At 43.0% G+C, this 21,348-nt stretch overlaps 3 protein-coding genes across 4 annotated transcripts; 2 read left to right on the plus strand and 1 right to left on the minus strand.

Annotated features, from left to right (window-relative positions):
- Positions 1-291: 291 nt before the first annotated feature.
- On the minus strand, positions 292-7,104 carry LOC116801952. The gene is made up of 3 exons (XM_032724179.1): positions 5,317-7,104; positions 3,738-4,185; positions 292-3,673 (listed from the first exon to the last, which is right to left on the minus strand). The coding sequence occupies exons 1-3, from the start codon at positions 6,374-6,376 to the stop codon at positions 931-933; spliced, it is 4,251 nt and encodes a 1,416-aa protein (XP_032580070.1). The 5' UTR covers positions 6,377-7,104; the 3' UTR covers positions 292-930.
- Positions 7,105-8,394: 1,290 nt separating this feature from the next.
- Positions 8,395-18,286, plus strand: LOC6612476 (dynein light chain 1, cytoplasmic). Of its 2 annotated transcripts, none has more exons than XM_032726551.1 (3): positions 8,395-8,493; positions 11,536-11,724; positions 18,101-18,286. In XM_032726551.1, exons 2-3 carry the CDS (start codon positions 11,617-11,619, stop codon positions 18,260-18,262), a joined length of 270 nt encoding a protein of 89 aa, XP_032582442.1. In that variant the 5' UTR covers positions 8,395-8,493; positions 11,536-11,616; the 3' UTR covers positions 18,263-18,286. The 2 variants fall into 2 exon arrangements, with proteins under 2 accessions (XP_032582442.1, XP_002036984.1); XM_002036948.2 differs by having other exon boundaries at positions 8,437-8,548.
- On the plus strand, positions 18,282-19,814 carry LOC6612475 (ataxin-8). The gene has a single exon (XM_032726550.1). The coding sequence runs from the start codon at positions 18,302-18,304 to the stop codon at positions 18,779-18,781; it is 480 nt and encodes a 159-aa protein (XP_032582441.1). The 5' UTR covers positions 18,282-18,301; the 3' UTR covers positions 18,782-19,814.
- The last annotated feature ends 1,534 nt before the right edge of the window (positions 19,815-21,348 follow it).

Genomic DNA, 21,348 nt, shown 5'->3' on the forward strand with positions numbered 1-21,348 from the left:
AAATGTTACAATAAATTGCTAAAAATTTGTCTTTATTTATTGATAAACATTCATCCAATAGGTGGAACAAGACACTCGAGAGCAATGATATTTTGTTCCCAGCTTTTGTTGCATTTACTAGAACGCAAAACATTTAATTCACTTTGTAGCAATCCTTGCTAGTGTGACCATGCTATATCAATTATGGTCAACCATAATTATCGACACTTGAAAAAATGTCCTACTTTAAAATTAAATTTGTTTATAAAAATCCATATTGTAAATTGAATGAAAATCGAAAAACCCATAGAATTATGTAAAAATAGATGTATTTCAATTGAAAATATTTCGCGATGACATGAAAATGACTTGCAAACGCAAGTGGTGAACACCTTACAAGCGAAGAACAAAAAAAATTAAAAGATAAACCTAAAGATATTAGCTTCTCTCGTGTTAGCCTAACTTATCAACTATCTTAGTCAACATAGCCTAAAACAGTTAAACACAAGAGACGAGATAAATACTTTCCAGTCTGCCGTACACTGAACGAATCGATTGAGTTAAAAAAGAGAATATTTATGTTGAGGAAAACTTTCGGATGTTGGAGAACTTCTTACTTGGGGCGATACAAAAAATATATATATCTATATATATATTCCTATGTACTTTTTGCTATTTACTAACTCTGACTTATAGCTACACTATGAATTTGTTTTAGTGTTTAGGCGTAGGTATAAATGTATATATATCAATATATATTTTTTTATGAGGCTTATACAGCTTTTTATATATACATTTAAAAGAGTTGTCAGATGTGTGTGTGTGTGTGCACATACAAAATTGGTTAAATTATACAATTTAGCGTTCAGTAAAGTAGTACTAGGATCTAAAATTTTCCGTTGCTTAGGATTTGTACTTGCAAGTTGCTCGCATGTTTCGTTACAATCTAGCCTAGCGCCTTCGCGTGCCGACTGTGGATGCGGCCAAAGATGCTCCTGGTGGTCCCGCTGCCCCGCCTCCAGATCCCGGTGATCCCGCGCCAGCTCCTGCTCCCCCTGATCCCGCCGCCCTGTTCCTGTCACTGTAGCAACTGATGGCGGGTATCAGATTGCCAGAGTTGCCACTGCTGCTGCGCAACGACCACCGCTTGTTCAGGTGATCCGCCGCCGCCGCCAAGGCCGCCGTATATGCACGCGTTCCAATTGCCAACGTGGGCACGGCTGCATTCAGTTTCTTCGGCGAGGGCGGCGGACGCGCAGAGATGGCTCCATTGCAGGCTTGCAGGCGACTTGATTTCGGATTCGGGGACGATACAGCACTGCCGCTGGCACTGCCACTCAGTGTGCTCCGGCGCAAGCTCATTCTTAGCTCCCGATCCTCGTGACTGCGTTTAAGGCGCCTGGCTGGTGTGCCGGGAGTACGCGATCCGTTTCCCCTGGACGTGATGACCGGACTGGCTGGGCGGGTGAAGACGGCTGGACTACTGCCTCCGCTGGCTGGCGACGAATTGCTAGTGGGCGTGGCTGAACCGCCCGACAAAGCGGGTACATTCCTTGTCCGTAGCGTGCGCTTGGTCATGTCCAGGTCCCGGCCCAGACCGACACCGACACCCACACCCAGCCCCAAGGTGCAGAGACTGCTGCGCAGCTGCCTTTTGTTCACACCACCGCTGGCCATCAAGGTGTGACTGCGGCGGGTCATCATCATGGAACTGCTGCTGGGCACAACATTGCCAGCGCTGTTTCCACTCGCATTGGCCACCACATTGACGCTCCGTCGACTATTGGCTGCCGCCGCAGGACTGCTTCCACCACTGGCCGATCGTCCGCCGCCGCCGCCTACACGCCCAGCTGCCGGTGTGCCGGATGCTCCGGCTGTTCCTCCGACCGTTTCACTGCTGTCTCCATAGGCCACAATCGCCGCAGCACTGGATTGTATGAAGGACTTGGGCTTGCCATGCTTGAAGATCTGGCGACGACGCGTCTGCATGTGCTGATGGTTCTCGTTGGGCACGTTGCGATAGCGTCTGATTCGAGGCGCGGTCATAGATCCGCCCAGTCCACCAGATTCGGCGGGCAGGGGGTCAGCCATCGTGGAATTCGCCACGGCTACGGGCGTGGCCTCAGATTCCTGAACCTTTTTGATGCGCTGGAATATGTAGTGTACGGCATTGACATCCTCTTTAGGCATCTCGGCCACTGTATCTAGCACGGCAACCGGTTTGGTGTCTTGCTTCTTCGGCGGCTTCTTCTCCTGCTTGGGTGGAGGTTTTTCTACCGCGATGATCAGCTCCGGGACTTTCATGGGCTCCATCTTGTCCACAATCTGGTCAGGCTCCACATGAGTGGGTGTGGCGGGCAACGTGGAGCTCACTTCATTGTCCTGCAACTCTTGTTCGGGTTGCATTTCTATCTCTATTACTGTGGAATCCGATTCCTCCTCGTCTTCTTGTAATGTAGCACACCACTCGCTGGCGGTGGCGGTGGACACTGGGAAAGCAAACTCGTGCTGTCCCGAACTACTAATGGCCTCCACTTCCATTTGTTCCATTTGCTGCTCGCGCTGCTGCTGCTGCTCCAGGGCTACCTGCTCCTCCTCGGCACGCTCCTGCTGCAGTAGAGCATCCAGCTCGAGCAGCTCCGCCGGCTGCTGTGGCCACGACTCGGTCAGCCGCTCCCTTTCACGCCTGGTTTCTAGTTGGGTCAGCGAATAGCCCTCTTGCTGCTGATAGTGCTGCTGCTCCTGGATGATCTCCAACATGCTGCGGTCCAGCACAACGGATGCGGAATGGAGACTGGTTTGTTGTTCTGCTACTGCTGCTGCTGCTGAACGCGAGCGTGCCTCCTGCTCCTCCTGCTCGTTTAACAGGGAGTTGTACGACTCGGCGAAACTGTAGCTACTCTCCAGATGCTGCTCCAACTCATTTAGCTCACGATTTTCAGCTGCCTCCGCAGGATCTATTACGGACTGGGCTATGCTGCTACCATAATTGGTGCACTTGTCAATGCTGGTGTGAGAGTACATGTCCAATGTTAAGACATCCATTCGATCTGGTTCGGGATCGGGCTCCGGTTCGGTGACGCCACTCCAGGAATTGTTGATGGTTGACTTGCGCCACGCTTTTCTGTGGTTGAACAAACTTTGCTGCAGAATTCCCATCGATTTGATTTCCTCCTCCTCCTCCTCCTCCTCTTCTTCCACCGTTTCCTCATCTTCATCCAGCTCGTCCTCGTCCACATCGAAGTAGTCGAAGTGGCGGAAGGCTTCCGGAGGCGAATACCGCTTGGCCAAGGCACTGTACGGCTGGTCCAGCACATACTCATGCTCCTCGATGAGAAAGTCAGGGTAGTTGTTCTCCACATCCAGTGTCGGCAGCTCCTCGTCGTCCTCCTCCAGCAGTAGCTCCACCTCCAGATCGGTGTCGCGTGCCATTGCGGATGGGGAACGTGTTGGCGTCGTGGGCGAATTATTGCGGGCCGCTGGTGTTAGTATCACAGTCACAACGGACGTGTTGTCCGCACGCATCTTTTTGGCGGCCCAGGTTTTGAGGGCCTGATCCACCAGCGCTTTGCTGGGATTCATGACGTCCTGCTCGTTGAGTATCTCGCCGATTAGATGCTCCTTGCGCACACTGTCCACCGCCTCCTGGGCGGTCACCACATTCCAAAGGCCATCGGTGCCGAAGATTAAGCATCTGCAGGCAAATTATTCAATATTAAGATGTCCAGCGGTGTAGCTATTTTATCAGAATCACTTACCTAAAGGTACTGGGATTGATCTTAACCACTTTGACATCCGGATCGGGACTCACAACGAACTCCTTGAAGCGGGAATTGTAGCTCCAGAGATCGCCCAGGGAACGAGCCACCGCCAAAAAGGGTATTTCATCTACCAGAGTTCTGCGGCGAATGGGACCGCGATGCATTGGGTCCCTGGGTCGGTTCCACACCACTCGCGGAACTCCCGATTTGATGGCAACATTGCCACCGGAACGCTGGATTCTCGTCTTCTCTGCCAGTGACTCCGGCTTGTGGTCCGTGGTCAGTGGACGAGCACGCCAGTTGCGTTCGCCCTTGTTCTGGTAACCCAAAACGATCCCAGAATCACCCACATGACCAATGTAGATCTTCTCGCGACGCATGAAGGCCACTGTGGCGGTGGTGCCGGCGGTGCTCAGGTGCCCATTGGCAGTGCGTGGCCATTTCTCTGCGGGGTTGGGAAAGGATAATACCAGATTTTAGGATTTTCCATAATTCCAACTTAATAATGGTTGTATATGTCATAGAATTTGCATTAGCCCATTAATCTAACAGAAAACCTAAATTACTTCATGAAATTATAAACAATACAATAAGGACAAAAGCAATCCCAAATCGCTTTAAAGTTCGGGATTTTCCCAAACAACTAAAGATAATTTCTATTTATATGTATATATTTAATCAGGCAATGAGTAATAGCATTTAAACAGCCACTTTACATGATTAAAGCAGTTGAAAAAATCATTTTCCAAGGCCCCTGGATTTTTGGCGCTAAACTGAATATTTCGGAATATCGAAACGACGGGTATTGATATTTCCCACACAGATACACACCTACAAACGTGTATCTGCGTTTCTGGCATCCCTTGAATTTCTGTGTACTTTGTTTTTGTTATGCGAATAGGAAATGGGCACACATTTATTTTCTTTTCTTTTTTGCCACCTCTCGCTCTCCCACTCGCTGCATCTCTTTCGTTCATCTCTTTCGTTCATTTCGAAACGCCTTGGTGGGCCGCGCCGCCATACGGTCGACCCGCTCTAACTCACGGCGGGGTTGCCATGCTTGGCGAGAGTACAGCCATATGGCAAGTCCGTGGAATATTCCACTCGCGATAACTAAGTGTGTGTGTGCATTTGTATCTGTATCTGCTGCTGTACTTGTATCTTTTGGTGTGGGCTGACAATAGAGATGAGCAATTGAGCGATGGTTGAGTCATCGCCACACACGGTTGCATAATTACCTAGAGATGGGAGACCCCAGGGAGCAGCTCGGGACTTCAGGCAACTTTTTTTTTGTGTGGGGGGGCGAAACGGCAACCCTGACAACGGGGACTTACGCGGTTTGAAACCGCCAACTGGCAGTTAATTCAGTTTTCGCGCATCTCTAACGGTCGCTTGGCATTGGCAACAATTTGGATATGAAAATGCATGAGAGAAGGCAGAAATACAAATACATATACAACTATATTATATTCTCTTTTTTTCGTATGTTTTAAAATCTTTATGCCAACTGACTTATGCCTTCTTTGGGTTGCCTCAACTTTGAGATGGCTAAGTTTCCCAGCTATTTCGTGCTCACCTTGTTCCCGCCACATGGCGAAATGTGTGGCGATGTATCCCTCGCGTATGGCGCGCAGAACATCCTCATCCTGATCTGACCAGAACTGCTTCTGCTTGACGATCTCGAGCATAAGGTGCTCTTTGGCGAAGAGCGCGGCCTCGGGACCGCCGTGTCCGTCGTAGATGCCAAAAAATGCGTATTCTAGTTCATGGGTGATCGGTGATTCCTGGTAGGCCACCGAGAACTGATCCTCCATGTATTTGCGGCCTCCCTGGCAGCATTGTCCAGTTACGCGCATATTGACGCCCAGGGAGGAGCACGGCGACGGATTGCCGGTGGATGCGCTACTTCCAGTGGCGGAGCTGGAACTGGAATTACTGTTGGAACTGCTGCTCGAATTGGAATTGCTGCCGGCACAGCTCTCTGGAATCGATCGCGGTGGAACGATGGCCGCCGACCGGCGCAATCGACTCTGTGCCGCTCCGCCGCCCCGAGAGCGGTTTATTGTTGTGGTTGTTGCTGAGTTTAAACGTTGTTTCTTTGGATTTAAAGGCTTGGCTGGTGATCCCACCTCCACATCGACGAATATTTCCTCGGCATATGCTTCCATCTCGGTGAACTCCAGGTCGGGAATGGGAATGCTGCTCCTCTCTGGCTTCTGCTCCGGCTCTTTCTCCTGTGCGACTCCTACCGCAGCCGGTTCAACAACAACAACATCACTGCTGGCATCCAGTGCTGGATGGCATGCACTGTTATTGTTGTTATTGCCGCTGCTGCTGCCGCCGTGGCGAGAAGAGGAGAACTGCTGTCGAGGAGTAACGGAGGCTGTGGCTGTGGCTGGAGCTGGAGTTGTGCCGCCGTCGTCCCCATAATAGTTAATAATATCAAATTCGACCGACGACTCATCTGAGTTCTGGAAAGTACCGCTGTTCGCTGCCGTTTCACGCAAACGGACTACCGTTTTTTCGATGGGCGAATTGATGAGGCATCTGTTGGTGGTATTGGTAGTGGCGATGATTGTGTTGGCATTTGTATTGGTATGAGTGCTGGTGCTACTCCTGTTATTGGCGGGCAACATCTTCCTGCTTCTCCCTCTGTTATTTTTTGTGGTTTCCCCCGAGGTTTGTTTATGCTGCCTGCTGGTGCTTCTTCTTCTCCCGCCTTTTAGTCTTCACCGTCTCGCAGTGTTGTAATTTCCGTTGACATTTGGCACTCTCACACACACGTACAACGCAACACAACACAAAAAACAATAAAATATATATAAGGTACAAGAAGAAAAAGCGACTCAGGCCTTTCTCTCTCCCGCTCTCGCTCTCGCAGCCCTCGCTGTGGCGGGCAGTGCAAGCGAGACGACTATCTATGTGCTGTATATAATTTACGTTCGCCAACGAGCTTGAGTGTGTGAGTGCTCCATCTAGCGTATTTAGTGTTTTGTGTTTGCAATTGGCCGCCAAAAACCGATGAATTTCCTTTATTTTGCACCAAATCGAGGATTTAGTAGTAGATTGTAATTTCTGCTGTTGCTTTCAGCAATAGTTTTAAAAAACATTGGTCTTTTATCCTCGACGAAAGACCTAATGACCAAGGCGCGCAGTTTTACCTTGATGATTTGTTGTTCGCCAGCATTTTTTGCCGTTCGATTCTGCTCTCGACTTCCGAACACTTTACTTTTTTTTTTATTTTAATTTTTTGGCTGTCAGCACGTCCACATCCACACACACAACAAAATTCACAGTAAATTGTTTAACAAAAATTATGTTGAAAAAAAATCAAATAGAAAGCGTGTGACCGTTGTGAAAGTAGGTCGAAAACACCACGCTCCATAGACGATGTATAATGCTGGCAGCACACCAATCGATAACAACAAGGCGGGGTTGATATCGATGAATGTGTCAAATGCATTATTTTTAAGTTTTTAGTAATTTATACACTTATTATAAGGTAAAAAGTTTTATCTGGCAACTAAAATTTGTTTTAAAATTGGAAAGCAATTAGTTTAACAAGCAAAGTCTGGACTCCATAATGATAAATGGTTGGGTTAGATATCTTATGTATTATTTATTATTTAGTTCACCAAATGCTATTTCCAAAAAAAAAAGCTAACGATTTTCTTAGTGCACTTCTTATCCAAATACAGTCATATAGTCAAAGACGTATGTATGTTTATAGTGATAAATACTTAAGTAACCGATAACAAACGAGATTGTTAAGAATACAAATGTTATTTTAGGTACTGTATATTTTCAAAAATGTATATTATTTTATAAGTGCATTCTTTTGATGAACATATAATTATAAATGTTTTTATTTATAGAATAAAATTATAAAACTTAAAACAAAATTTAATTAAATTTAAAGAATTATAAAATTAAATTAGTTTATTACTTAACGCAATAAGTATGTTAATCAATAAATCATTTGGAAACAAACTGGTTTTAATTCAAAACATTAAAAATATGATTCATTACAATAATTTTATTATCTCAGCTTTTATATTTTCGTTATTTACATATCGGTTTTTGGTGAAACTAACTTGCATCATACTAAATTTAATCGAATGTCCACTTATTGGTTTGGATATCTTTAACGTAATTACACTTAATTATTGAAAATAGATATATTTAGCAATACTAAAAAAACGTTTTTCTTTATTGAAACACCGCTAGCCACATGATTCTTTTATTAATAGTTTAAATTTTAACTAAAATGTAAAATAAATCGAATACGTCTTGCTTTTATCGTCAGCTGTTTCTATCGTTTAAAGCTCCTATACCAGTGATGTCCGTCTTTGAAGTGCACTCAATCGAATATTGAATACCGGCTATCGAATGCAGGATTTCAGGGAATATTTTTGACTTTCAACAGTTCTACGCGGCTTTTAAATGCTTTAATTGCATATTTGATAAAAATTTCCTTCTTTAATAGTCAACTAGAGACTAGTCAATAGTCTCGGTAAGTGTTATCGAATCGATAACAGTCATCACTGCTGCCAGACGCCGCCTGCCAAACGTGGCCTGCCAGACGCGGCCCTGCTCTGGCCAATCAGAGTCGCCTACGACTCGTATGTCGGAGCTCGTCGTTCATCGTTCGTCGTGTGATAAACCGAAGTCGGAAACCGAAAGCGAAGCCGTCACTCAGTAAACCATCAGCAAGCAAACCGTTCAGTTCCGTTTCATTTGTCAAACAGCTAAGGTATTCTACCTTCCATTTACCGTTCCAGTGCAAAATTCAGGCGACACGCTTAGCGGTAAAAAAAACCCACACATCCACGCACAATAAAGTATATGGGGGCAAATGTTTTTTCAACCCGGTTCCTAGAGATCTTCTGAAAAAACAATTCCCTATCTACTGTTCTTTTTTTTTTTCTCGTTCTCTGTTCTCAAAGTGAAGTAGCCGCGGCGTGCTAAATTTGTATTGCGTGCAAAATTGTTAAAAAAAAAAGAAACCGAAAGAGAAATAAGCGAACACATACACACGCATTCCGCATTCCGCATTTTTCCTGCCCACAACTTTTTTTTAAAGTTCGAATTTGGTATTGCATTAGAATTTATTTGGTGACAGCTGTTGAACTACGTGTGAAAAAATCGCGCGCAATCAGGAAAAAATAAAAGGTAAGTCATAGAAAATAGCAAGCGAAAAACAAAAAAAAAAGCCGTGTGAATGTTCTTGAATGCAAAAGCAACGGTATGCATTTTAATAATGCGAAAAGTTCTCATAGTGCAAAAGTGTGTGGGAGAACACATATAACACGACGAGTCATTTTTTTTTGTCAGCTTCTGGCTTTTATTTGGAGCGGCGGTGAAATCAAGTTTTCGGGTTGACGTCATTTTAATTATGCATAGAAACGCAGGTAATAGTCGAAAATTTTGTCACTTTTCGTCAGCGGTTTCAGCAGTGTTTCCGCAACGTTTTTCGCGAACAATCAAGCTAATGATTGTCGAAAGTTTCAGTTGTTCTTCCTTTAGGCTGTGTGAAAATTGCTAATTAGAGAACAGCACATTTCGGCGAGGGGAGGCGAGTGTAGTCCTGCATTGAAAATTCGCGGGTTTCCAATTGAAAACGGGAAATTCAATTACCCAGCGTGCATGTGCAAGCGCGCGCGTGTGTGGGTGTGTGTGTGGCTGCGTGAATGACTAGCAAAAAGCGTTGCATAGTAGGACCTGCACTTGCTACTATGCAACGCTTTTTGCTAGCCATTCACGCAGCCACACACACACTGTACAAAAAAGTAGTGCTAAAAACAAGTACTGTTTCGCGCTCATAAATATACAACTTGTGCTCTCTTCCGCTTTCCGTCTTGCCTCTTTCCCCTTTCCCTCTTTCCACCACACTGTTTAACTGTCAATGCAGTTTTCTAATTGACTTCATCAGAAAAGCGAGAAGAAGAAAGGGTACCTCCACTGCAGCATCCATACAAATACACACATGCCGTCCCTCTCACTCCATTGCCTTTGGCCACCTGTCAACTCTCGGCTGTCTACCTCCCACCCCCACCCGCCTATCCACAATCCCTATCCCTCCCTCTCTCACTCTCTCTGTGTGCGATTCCGCCCGCCAACAGTTTTGCCAGCTTTACCGTTATGATTTTTCTGCCCTGCACGTTACTGTCAAACGTCAGGAACACGAACGAACCTGCTAAAACGCAACAAATTCCAGACGCCGATAAAAAAAGACGTTTCAAGACTGAACAGAAATATGTATACAAACCACCGAGCATATCGGAAATTAATATCGTCAATCTGTTTCTGAACAGGAAGAAATCTGAATTGAGATGGCATATTGCTCAACATATCACATGATAGTATCTTATCATTCAGATTTATGCAAAGTAGTCAATGTAAAGCCAATTGATATCGCAGGTTAAAAGATATAATTATCTGTGTACTTTCTTAAAATCAAATAGTTACTCTATCTATTCTATTCTATCTATCTATATCTAGCCAAAGATAACTATTATAATACTTAAATGTTTTATGCCGTGCAGAGGCGTGTAAACATTGCGATCGGTTTTACCGGGTGCTAACTGTACTTGTGCATTCGATTGCTACTTTGTGATTAGCTGCGTGTGGAACTTTGTTGGTCGCCTTATCTTAGGCGTTTTTAGTAAATTACGGAAAATATTGGATAGTGCGAATGTGTCAGCGCAAAGAGCGCCGGGTCCGGGTATCCTAGCGACTAAAATTGGTTGCGGTTGCTTTGCTTTGCCACGCCACGCCACTTGGCCACCTTGCCTTTGCCACCTAGCCACATAGCCTAGCCCCAGCCCCTTTCGCCCACTCCCACAACCACTCCCACATTTTCCACCCGCTGATTTTGAGGTTGCAATTGCAAAATGCCAAGCGCACTTAGTGAGCTCCGCTGTTTGCCTTGCTTCTTCTCCCCTGCTATGCTCTGCTTTTCGCAACTAATAAGCAATGCCATTGCTCGCAAAAGTATGCTACGAAAAAGAGCAATTGCAATGGGATCTCCGGGCATGTATGCATATGTGTGTGTGTGAGCCTTGGATTTGAATTAGTTGTTGTTGCTGATGGTGCTTCGCAGCTTCTCTGTCATGGCCACCTACGCGCGTATGTGTGTGAGGGAGGGAGAGAGAGAGAGAGAGAGACAGAGAGAGAGCGAGCGAGCGAGCGAGAGCATCTGCTCAAGGCCATTTTGCAGTGCACTGCTTGTGCTGCCGTCTCGCTCGCTCCATTTAATTTAAATGCATCCTGCATATGCATATTGCCTGTTAATTGACATCGGTATGTGTGCATTGGCCCTCTGTGTGCGAGTGTGTGCTTCTTCGTGCTTGTTTGTGTTAATATGTCATCCTGTGGCTCTGATATTTGATTTGTAATATTGCCGCTCGTATTGCTTGTGTTTCTATAATTAAATTGCCTGGCTTCTGCTCTGCTGTGCAAACTGTCCCGAAAAAGCATGCAATGCGCCTGCGTTAATAAAGTGTACACAGCGAGAAATCGGGACATTGCAGGGTTTATTCAGAAACAAAGTAATACAAAGTAAAATAATAATATTCTCGGAATCGTTGTAAACCAAAACATGCTTAAGGGATATGAACATTGTATTTATCTATCAGTTTTTCTCGCGGTGTGTGTGTGTGTGTCTGTGTCCAGTGGGGGCTAATTTTATTAAAACCCACTCTTTAATTGAAGAAAATACTAATAATGTTTTACGATGCGCTCGCCTCTGTTCAGTGGCGTTGCTCATCTCTTTCTCTCTTTGCTCTCGTTACAGTTACCAAGGGGAATCGCTAAAAAGAGACACTTTTCAAAAACTTAGATTCGAGTGAAATACAAAAAAAAAAAATCAGCCAAAATGTCTGATCGCAAGGCCGTGATTAAGAATGCCGACATGAGCGAGGAGATGCAGCAGGATGCCGTCGATTGTGCGACACAGGCCCTCGAGAAGTACAACATTGAAAAGGTACAGATTGAATAATATACATAAATATATATCTATAGCCGTGTTTAAAGTCCTGAAACGTTGTGACTCCCATGATTGCACACATCCCCAACATACAAATAGCATCTAATTGTCTTAACATTCCACACACCTACTGATTAGGGGTTGGAAAAAAGGGGTTTTGGATAAGGGAATGAGCAGGCACAACAGGTGTTTTTTAGTGGGTGACTTCGGGAGACGTAAACGTATCGTATTTTAAATACCACATGCATTACTCAAGTCATTTCCAGCAACTTATGTTGCTAATTTCATCAACAAACTTGCCAATTTGGTAGCCAAATAGAAATATGAATATGACTGGCTTCGGGCATACAAAATAATTTTGATAAATGCCGAACAATTGATATTAAAGGCTTCGCTTGATTATTTCGCTAGCCAGGTAATTAGAAATTGGAAACTGGCAGCGGTGGGATTATTATTTTGGCCCAGAACCGTAATTAAATTGGATTTACTTCTGCTCGCACACGCACGCACACACACACACACACACACACACGTTGTTTCCCATTAGTTTTCCCAGTTCGGACATTGTTGCATCTCAGGGCGGTGGAAACACTGAAACCCCAAACCAACTTTCCTCCCAGTAAACTTGTGGCTTGCACTGCGTTTGGCAATTTCACAATTTTGCGGTGCAGCCTTTGGGTTTTCCGCCCACGCGTCTGTTTTCACAGCCCATTTTCACGCTCCGCATCCAACGCCCATGCAACTGCGTTGCAGTTTTCCTTCCTCTCTGTATTTTTTTTTTGGTTGTCCGCGTGAAGAACACCTTTTACAAGCAATGTGGCAATATTTGCCTGCATTTTCCGAAAGTCTTTGTAATTTTTTTCATTCTTAACCTTTGCCCTTCTCATCGGCTTAATGGCAAAGGGCATAGCGTTTCTTTTACCAGTTGGATGCAACTTATCAAAAAAAATAATAATAATAATCTTTTTCCGCATTGAAAAGGGTGCCAAATTTTGTAGTACACCCATTTCATGCACAGGATTTTCCGTAACCGTGACTAACCTCCGGTTAAAGTAGCCCTGACCTAAGGAGATTTTCCCCGAGGAAGTGGCAAATCGGCGGAGGACTGACCATCATTAACAATGTCCGACGTTCATGTTGTGCAACAACAACAACAACAATAAGCTCTTGATTTAGTCGAACGCATGGAACGAACAACAACAACAATAACAAAACAAGAAAGAAAAACAAAATCAGCCAGCAATGTCAACAAAGTCAAAGAAATTGAATAATCAATAGATGTGCGGGGGGTCGTGGTGGGGGGGGACTGCGATTGAAGGAAAAGTGCCAAGCACACATACACTCACTACTCGTGTGCACAGAAAGAAATTACATATTACATTGTTATTCTTAGCTTTACTGAAGTAGGTAGTTTTTCCACTTTGGAATGCAAAATGAGCCCTGAAGCCAATGTGGTTTTCTACTGAGCTAAGTGTTTCATCAATTCGAAAACATTATGGAAATTGTTTTCCCCGAGTGCGATGGTCGTCACAGTGGTGGAGATGGTCAGATGGGCAGACCCTGACGGAGGTCACTGAAAATGCGGCCTGCAAAAAAGGGAAATGGGAAAGGCCGGAGGAAAAGCGGCTCGGTTGGAAAGCTGCAGGCATTGCCAGCAACTATCAGCGAGCGAGGCTTTGTCAATGCCAATGGCAGAAGACAACACACTGAGACTAAAACCGAGTCGGCTATTCTATATGCTGCGATTGCTGCCACTGAGACGCTGGGAAAATGGCATCGGAAAATGGAAAAGCGACGGTACGCGGGGGGTGGAAAAAAAATAAGCGCGAGCCCTTGAAAGCAAAGCAAAGTAAACTTGAAATCACGGCGGAAGTGAATAAATAGTGGGAGGGGGAGGGGGAGAGGTGGGGAGTGTAGCCCGTGGGCGGAAAAAACACAGGAGAGATTCTGCTAATTGAGCAGTAAAAGCGAAATGTGCGTACACAGTGGATATTGGCTAAGCTAAACAACGTAACAGCGCATTTCCACACTCAGCTGAACTGAATCAGCAGTTTTTCTGATTCAATAGATAATATAATATAATAATATTATAATATTCATAATAGTTATTCATTCAACGATTTCCCCAGCGAGTTTAAGCGCCACAGGTCCTGGGTCCTAAAAGTATGTCACACATTTTCTCTTTATTCGCACTCTTCCCGAATGTTGTCATTGTGCCCGAGTGGTGCGGTGGGGTGTTGTGGGTGATATGGAAAGAAGTATCGTGGTGTTTTAGGGGGCTGGTTTCATTGAGGTGGGGCGAAAAGTAACCACCATTGAAACACCAGAAACACCTGAACCACCCATTGCGAGCCTACCTCTTGTTGCTATAAATAAAATATATGCCACACGATTGATTGCCTTTTTGTCTTTACTCTTCTTCTTTCTCTCGCTCTATATCTCTCTCTCTATCTATCTCCCTCTTCCCATTTTCATCGCTCATTGCATAATAATAAGTTGGCCATTATTTCTCACTGTGTGCTTGCTTTGTGTGGGTAATTAAATATGGATTTTTGTTTTTGTTTCTGAGCGGCGAAAACACAAATTTAATTGCTCAGATGAAAATTGAAAAATTGCCACCGTCTAATGGAAAAAATTAACAATAAAAATAGAATCAAATTTGTGGGAAAGATAATAATGGCTGGCAGCCGAGTGTACGGACTACCTTTAACCTTTCGACGACGATGCTGCATTGAATATGTAATGTCGTTTGTTTCGCCAATAGTTTCGAATCAATAATTGAACTGGTAAAATCTTTCGATTTTCCGCATTTCCCAGCTGATTATGAGTTCAAAACTGCAATCACAGCGACACAATGGCAATGTTTGGGGTGGGGAGGTGAGGTAGCTTAGAAAACAGTTTTTGGTATCCATTAGATACGCAACTAATACTACCAAATGGAGTGGGTGGGGGAGAGATACCGTCCCCTGGGGCGCACAAGGGTTAAGCCTGGGCCCACTTCGTTGTACCTTATGTATGTATTTTTAGGGGCGCGCAACCTTTCAAGCAGCTTAAATCGTATCCATAGGCATTATGTTGCCCCCCTTCCCCTCCCCCTCCATTTCCATGTATTTTTGTATCTGTGTGTGTATTGTGTGTGTGTGTGTGTCTGTGAGCCGCGATTTAAAGGCAAAGCCCTAAATAAGCCAACAAGAGGGCCAAAAAATAAAATGGAAAAAGGGAAAAACAGCGGGGCAGCAGAATATAAATTTTCAATTCAATTATTTTCTGGTCTTATGTTTGCTTTTAAATAAATGTAATTAGTTTTTAGCAGAGTTTTTAACTGCAGGTGTAAAATGGAAGCAGCGTAGTTTATAACAGTTAATTCTTTTGATTTATTTAACTCGAAGCAGTCTTATTAAATTTGATTTATGAAAAATGCTAAGTGTGTAGGTAAGGTAATTAAAAAAAAAAACATCATGAGAATGGCAACTATGATGAAAAACTAAATAAAAACGAGGACTTTACTATTGACACTCAACGGTTTTCGCATTTAAAAGCGAATTTAATTAGATTTTTTTTGCGCGCTGCTATTATCCTTGCAATTCAGTTTTTTGTTTGCTCCTCTTGTGACTTTATGCATTTTTATTATTACCATTTGTATTTTTTTTTTTATGGGTTTTTGTTTGTGATTTTTTTGTTTTGCGTGGCAAAAATGTTTAATCAATATGCGGGCAGGCGGCGAATATGTGTATGTAAATAGATTGTGTGTGTAAAAAGCAAACACACATGCACATGCATTCACTCTCATATTGACACACATTCATCGAATCCAGAGTATTCCGTTTTTTTTTTTTCGTTTTTTCTTTTTGTCATGCCTCAAAACGTGTCCAGGCATATTTTCCGGGGCTCAAATGCCATCCAGCCAGGTGTAGCCTAATTGCAGTCGTCGTGCAGTTGGTCTTGGACACTTTGCTTGCAACTTGAAAGCGCAGTGATTAGATCCATTCCAACCTGCTCTATTACAGAACCGATTGATAACACCGAATGTCAATCAAAAGTGGAGGAAATACCTTTGGTGCTTTGAAGTCGCCTGCTGCCAAAATGTGTCAGTTAGCTTACCTAAATTATATGACCAAAATTGCAATGCCGATTTCATTAGGCTGCCTACGTTGGTTGTATATGTGTCGTTGTGTATACATATGCATATATTTGGTGGCACAGAACTGAGCGCACGACAGCAAGGAGCAGCACTCCAACCCACTCTATGGTTACACCCACCCACTCTTGTTGCCACACAACTCCTCCCACTCGCATGTGTGTGTGTTTGTGTGTCGGAATGTTCATTTTGTATTTTTTTGGCGTTGCCAAAACAAAATTCCATGGCATTGCTAGGGGGCGGTGGCAAGAGGGCCCCACCTCACCACCGCTCACCTCCTCATCCCCAACCAAATTGAATATAAAACAATCAGCCTTATATTGTCGTCTGACACGACACGAAAATATGCACGCAATAGGCTGAAAGCAACAAAACAAGAGTGCCAAACAAAAAACATGTCCAAAGGATGTGCTCCGAAGGGGGTATAGCTCCACCGAAAATGGGGAGCAGCTGGAATGACTTAATAGCCATGATCGCCAGCGGATTCCATTACAGTGGCACTTTTTAGACTAAAAGTATACAAAGTATGTAAACTACTCAAACTGATGTGTGCGTTTCACTTTGGCCAGGCATTACTGTACCGATGACGACAACTTTGATTGAAGGATAGCTACAGCAGAGAATCGGATAATGGCACTCAGCTAAATCAGCTTTATATTGTTTTTCCCTTTTGTTTCCTTTTGCTCGGTGGCGCGCTTTTCTTCGCCTGTCCTGTTTGTTTTATTATTTGGTTCGTTATTTTCACCGTTTTTGTATTTTGAGGTTACCAGATTAAGTTTATGACTTTGCACGCATTCCCCGGCAACAACAATGGGCTGCGCCCCACCTGCCCGGTTTTTTGACCCCCGACCCCTGGACTAAATGAAATCAACTCCAAGCGAGGCGCCCAAAAGTATGGCAAAAGAAAACTTTCGAACTCTGCTGCCCCAACTTTCGCAACAGAAACAGTTTTATTTTCCTAGGGTTCAGCTTCATTTCCCATTTAGCATTTTTCTCGTTCCAGATAATAATTGAAACAAAAATGCACTTTTTTTAAAATGCCAGCTGCAATTATGAAAGCCGTGTAGAATATAGATACAGATACGTACTAACAGATGCTTTGCTGCCACTTTAAGTGGCAACACCCATCAATGTGAGCTGCTGGCCAAGCTGGGCTGTAGAATTCCTTCACAGGCTGAGCTTCATATTTATCTGACCTCCATTGTGCATTCGCTTTATATGTATATATTATATATATCTTTATATGGGAATTGTGCTGGCTGCTGCGTGTGTGTTTGCGTAACCCTGGACTTAGTCGCCAAATCGACTGACAATGACCTTTGACATTTGCCAGACCAAACTGCATGGTTTACAACGCAGTGCTTGTAACAAATCCCACCAACCCACCCATTTTGCAATGTTTTTAGCCCTTTTAGCAGCGCCATTTAGTCCAATCCTTTAGCCGGCATATTCGCCATCTAAACTTTGTGGTTTGTTAGTGTTAGCATAATTAGCCGTTGCCTCAAGAACTGTGCATTAATTTCAGGCCAAATGACTTAATGCGAATAACAACGAAAATCATAACTAACTCATTAGCACAAGAACTTTTACCTCGGCGCACAACACAACACAACACGGCCGTTTTGGCCAGCAACACTTTTCGGTTGCTGCCAGGTTTTTGGGGTCACATTTTGGGTTACCCCAGTGACGGAACCGCTGGGGAACCCGCCCCCCATTGGGCTGATGGAAATGGGAACGAAGTTCGTTAGAGGGGGTGAGAAGAAGGGGGCGACTGGTGGAAAATGAGTTTTTCGTTTGGCATTTTATTGAGTTTGCCGTTTGCCGCTAATTTCAAAACAGTTAGCAGCCACTTAGGCATTTGTTTTCCTCCTCGCCCCTTTTGATGGGCATCGCTTTTGGGTGTTTTTCGCGTTTTTCGGCTTGGCTTTAGTTGTTCCCTTCTTACCATTGCATTCTCTGACAGCTTTATGGAATTTGGCGTTAACTTGTTCGACAATTGGCAGCTGCACAAGGGAGGAATTGTAATCTATAGCCACTATGCGAAATTGAATTACAACCGAGAGCGGCAAAGTTATCCATATTTGATTATAAGATGATGCTTCGGCATCGAAGAATGTGCACGGGCTTAACTTTTAATAATTGAAACCAATTAGAAGGAACTTGAATATTGCAATAGTTGCACTGATAAAAAACCGAAAGACTAATACATTATTTTGACTTTCCATTCAATTGCAGGACATTGCGGCCTACATCAAGAAGGAGTTCGACAAAAAATACAATCCCACATGGCATTGCATTGTCGGTCGCAACTTTGGATCGTATGTCACCCACGAGACGCGCCATTTTATTTACTTCTATTTGGGCCAGGTGGCCATTCTACTGTTTAAGAGCGGTTAAAGTATTGTCGAGTCGGATGAAGTGGTGGTGAGGAGGCTGATGGAGATGCAGCAGCTGCCCCGCCAGCAGCAACAACAGCAGGGGCAGCAGTCGCATTTCGGAGCATCAGAGGATGAGGATTTAGAGCAGAAACAGCAACAACCACATAACCAACCACAACAACCACACCAACCGCGGCGCCAATATCATCAACACCAACAAGAACGACAACATCTCAAGGATGCGGAAATGATGACCGATAGGACAAGCGAGAAGCAACAGCAGCAAGAACACCACCAGCAAAAACAATCAGAAGATACGGATAAACAACTAACCAACGATCAAGACGTAGACGATGGGGAGAATGACCAGGAGGAAGTTGAAGATGAGGACGAAGACGAGGACGATGATGATGGCACCATTGTGGAGGACAGCGATGCCACCAGCTGCAGCAGTTGTCGACGAGCCGAACTGGAGGATAATCAGCAAGAACAGCCGCCGACGTCATCTCCCCAAAAGGATCGGGAACAAGTCACATAGGGCCATCTTCTTCCACAAAATGAAGAGAGGCTGCACACGAGCACTTCATTTTAGCTTGTCCATCGGCTGCAAACAACACCGATTGGTTGGTGGTAAAGATTACATCATATGCTCAGCAAATATAACTGAACAAGCGGAAAAATGTTAAATAAGAAAGCGCTACTAGAACACACAATACACATACATACACTAGAAGAAACAGAGGAACTTGTTTACAAGCACGAACCAACGATGTTTAGTTTCGAAATCACCATTTCCCATCCTAAACCTCAGCATGTTGATAATATAGTTTAGAATAAGCAATTGGTTACCATTTGGATTCGCATTCGCTCCCCATGATTCAAACATCTGTTGAAATATACGTTTAATAATTTCTTTGCAAATGTTTTATGTGCTGGAGCATTGCTTGGACTTATAATTTACGTATAAAACCTGCGCAATTAAACAATTGTTAACAAGAAAAGGACCAAGAACCATGTGTTATATTATTTATGTTTATTATTTTACCTTTTTTATTTTCAATCCAATTTCGTTGGCGCTTAGCAGAGGCAAGAACCAGACACACACACACACGTACACATAGCACAGGCAACAACCACCACTACAACCGAACGAGTAAAGTAAAGAAAAAAACTGAATATTTAACAAAATTGTAAGGAAAACTCACATATTTTTCTGTCGGATGGATTATTTATGTGTATTGAACTCTCAACACTTGTAATCGGAAACCAAGCAGAAAGTATATATAAAAAATAGTATAATGTGAAATTTGCACACACACCATACTCACTCACACACACAGACGCTCTCTGCACACCTAATGGGTACACAGAGAAAAATATCTTGAAATTGGCATGCTTCTCCCAAAAAAACAATGGTATCCATAACTTGAATCGGTTTTTTGAATTGTCAAAAATACGCAGTTTTAAAAATTGCATTTGTTAGGTTTTTTGTACCGAAAATGTTATATTTTTATCTGAATGAAGACCTTATCTTGCAACATATGTAGCTATTATAAATGATTCGAAGTTTATCAAATTGTGTTGGATTATTTTCAAAGTATTTTACAAGTGAATGCTAATTTCTCTCTGTGTGCTTAAACAATGTATTATTCATTGCTTACGAGCAAACCAAATCGGTGCGTGTTTGGACATGGATTTTTCCCACCTCCCAACCAAGCCCCCCCTCACCTCCACAACCATTATTTACTCCTTTGCCTGGATTTTGCCAAACAACGGCAAGCCAGCAAGAACAAGAAAATAAAACCAGAGCAGCAACAAATTACACGCAAATCGAATATTATGTGTATGTGTATATTTATTGTCCATCCACAGCAGCAAAGTATGCAACAAAAATTTTTGTAGAAACTGCAAGCAGTAATAAAACAAAAAGGCGGAGAAAGTCGAAAGCAAAAAGCAAAGACAAAATAAATAATTATCATCTTGTCGTTTATATAAGTGTGTGCTATGTGTTTCTCCGAATCGGATTTATGTTATATAAAACAGAAGAACAGTAACGATTTAAAGGCAAATTTCAAGGAATGAAAGCGAACAGTAATAAGAAACAAGGAAACCAAAAAGTAAATATATATATATTCATGCAAGAAATACAAAATAAAATAAACATTGGTGTAAATTAAGCAAGAACCTAAGTAAAACCTACTAAAAACAACAAAAAAAAAGAAGCTTAATACGTAATTTCCTGAAAACAACAGAAGACATATACATATGCAGAATTCACACACATTTACCGTTACTTTTCACACACATACAGCACCTCTCTCTCTTTAGCTATTGCGTTTTAGATTATTGCTCAGCACGTTTTTGCGTAGACACAAAACTATTTATGCTAACGGTAAGATAGGACCTCCTCTCTCTCTCACCCACACACACACCTCCCCCACTTACACACACACACACATGCACTCGCAAAAACAAGAAGACGAAGAGAACGCAATTTTTTTCTTATAATCGGAATGTCGGATTTCTAATGGGAAAGGAAACAAAAACACACCAGGACTTCTAATAAGTGTTTATACATACAAATATATATATATATACATGTATATGTATACATATGAAACAAAACAAAAAACAAAGCAAAGGATAATGAGCATAATTTTTTGTCATAATGCAAAATATTTGTGTGAGAAACCAATTTTTGATGTAACAGAAAAATGCGCGAAAAAAATGAATATGTGTAACGGTAACAGAGCAAAAGATAGATAAAAGAATGTGCAAAATTGATTTCTTCCGCTTAGTTTTTCCCAAACGATCGATCCATTTCCTCATTTTTCGTTAGTAACTTTTAAACTCAAATCTTTTAGCTGCCATTTCTGACGAAAAAAAAAAATGAAACAACAAACCAAGAACAAACAAATACAAAAACTAGTTTAAAATCTTAGTTCGTACAGCGTTTATTTGAATTTAACCGCTTAATTTTACTTTACCTATTTCTATTTAACTGGTTTTTTGTGCAAGGAACAAACATTACTTAAGTTTTTGTAAGAGATTAGTGAATTATGTGAGCTGAGTGCGATATAGGAGCAGTATTGCAATTGCAACTGC

Source organism: Drosophila sechellia, chromosome X (genome assembly GCF_004382195.2).
Source record: "Drosophila sechellia strain sech25 chromosome X, ASM438219v1, whole genome shotgun sequence".
NCBI classification, from domain to species: Eukaryota; Metazoa; Arthropoda; class Insecta; order Diptera; family Drosophilidae; genus Drosophila; species Drosophila sechellia.

Coding starts and splice junctions, on each gene's coding strand:
- LOC6612476 (XM_032726551.1), top strand. CDS start 11,617: ATGTCTGATCGCAAGGCCGTGATTAAGAATGCCGACATGAGCGAGGAG. Junction 11,725..18,100: donor AGAAGTACAACATTGAAAAG/GTACAGATTGAA, acceptor ATTCAATTGCAG/GACATTGCGGCCTACATCAA.
- LOC116801952 (XM_032724179.1), bottom strand. CDS start 6,376: ATGTTGCCCGCCAATAACAGGAGTAGCACCAGCACTCATACCAATACA. Junction 4,186..5,316: donor CGCCATGTGGCGGGAACAAG/GTGAGCACGAAA, acceptor CCAACCCCGCAG/AGAAATGGCCACGCACTGCC. Junction 3,674..3,737: donor ATCAATCCCAGTACCTTTAG/GTAAGTGATTCT, acceptor ATTTGCCTGCAG/ATGCTTAATCTTCGGCACCG.
- LOC6612475 (XM_032726550.1), top strand. CDS start 18,302: ATGGAGATGCAGCAGCTGCCCCGCCAGCAGCAACAACAGCAGGGGCAG.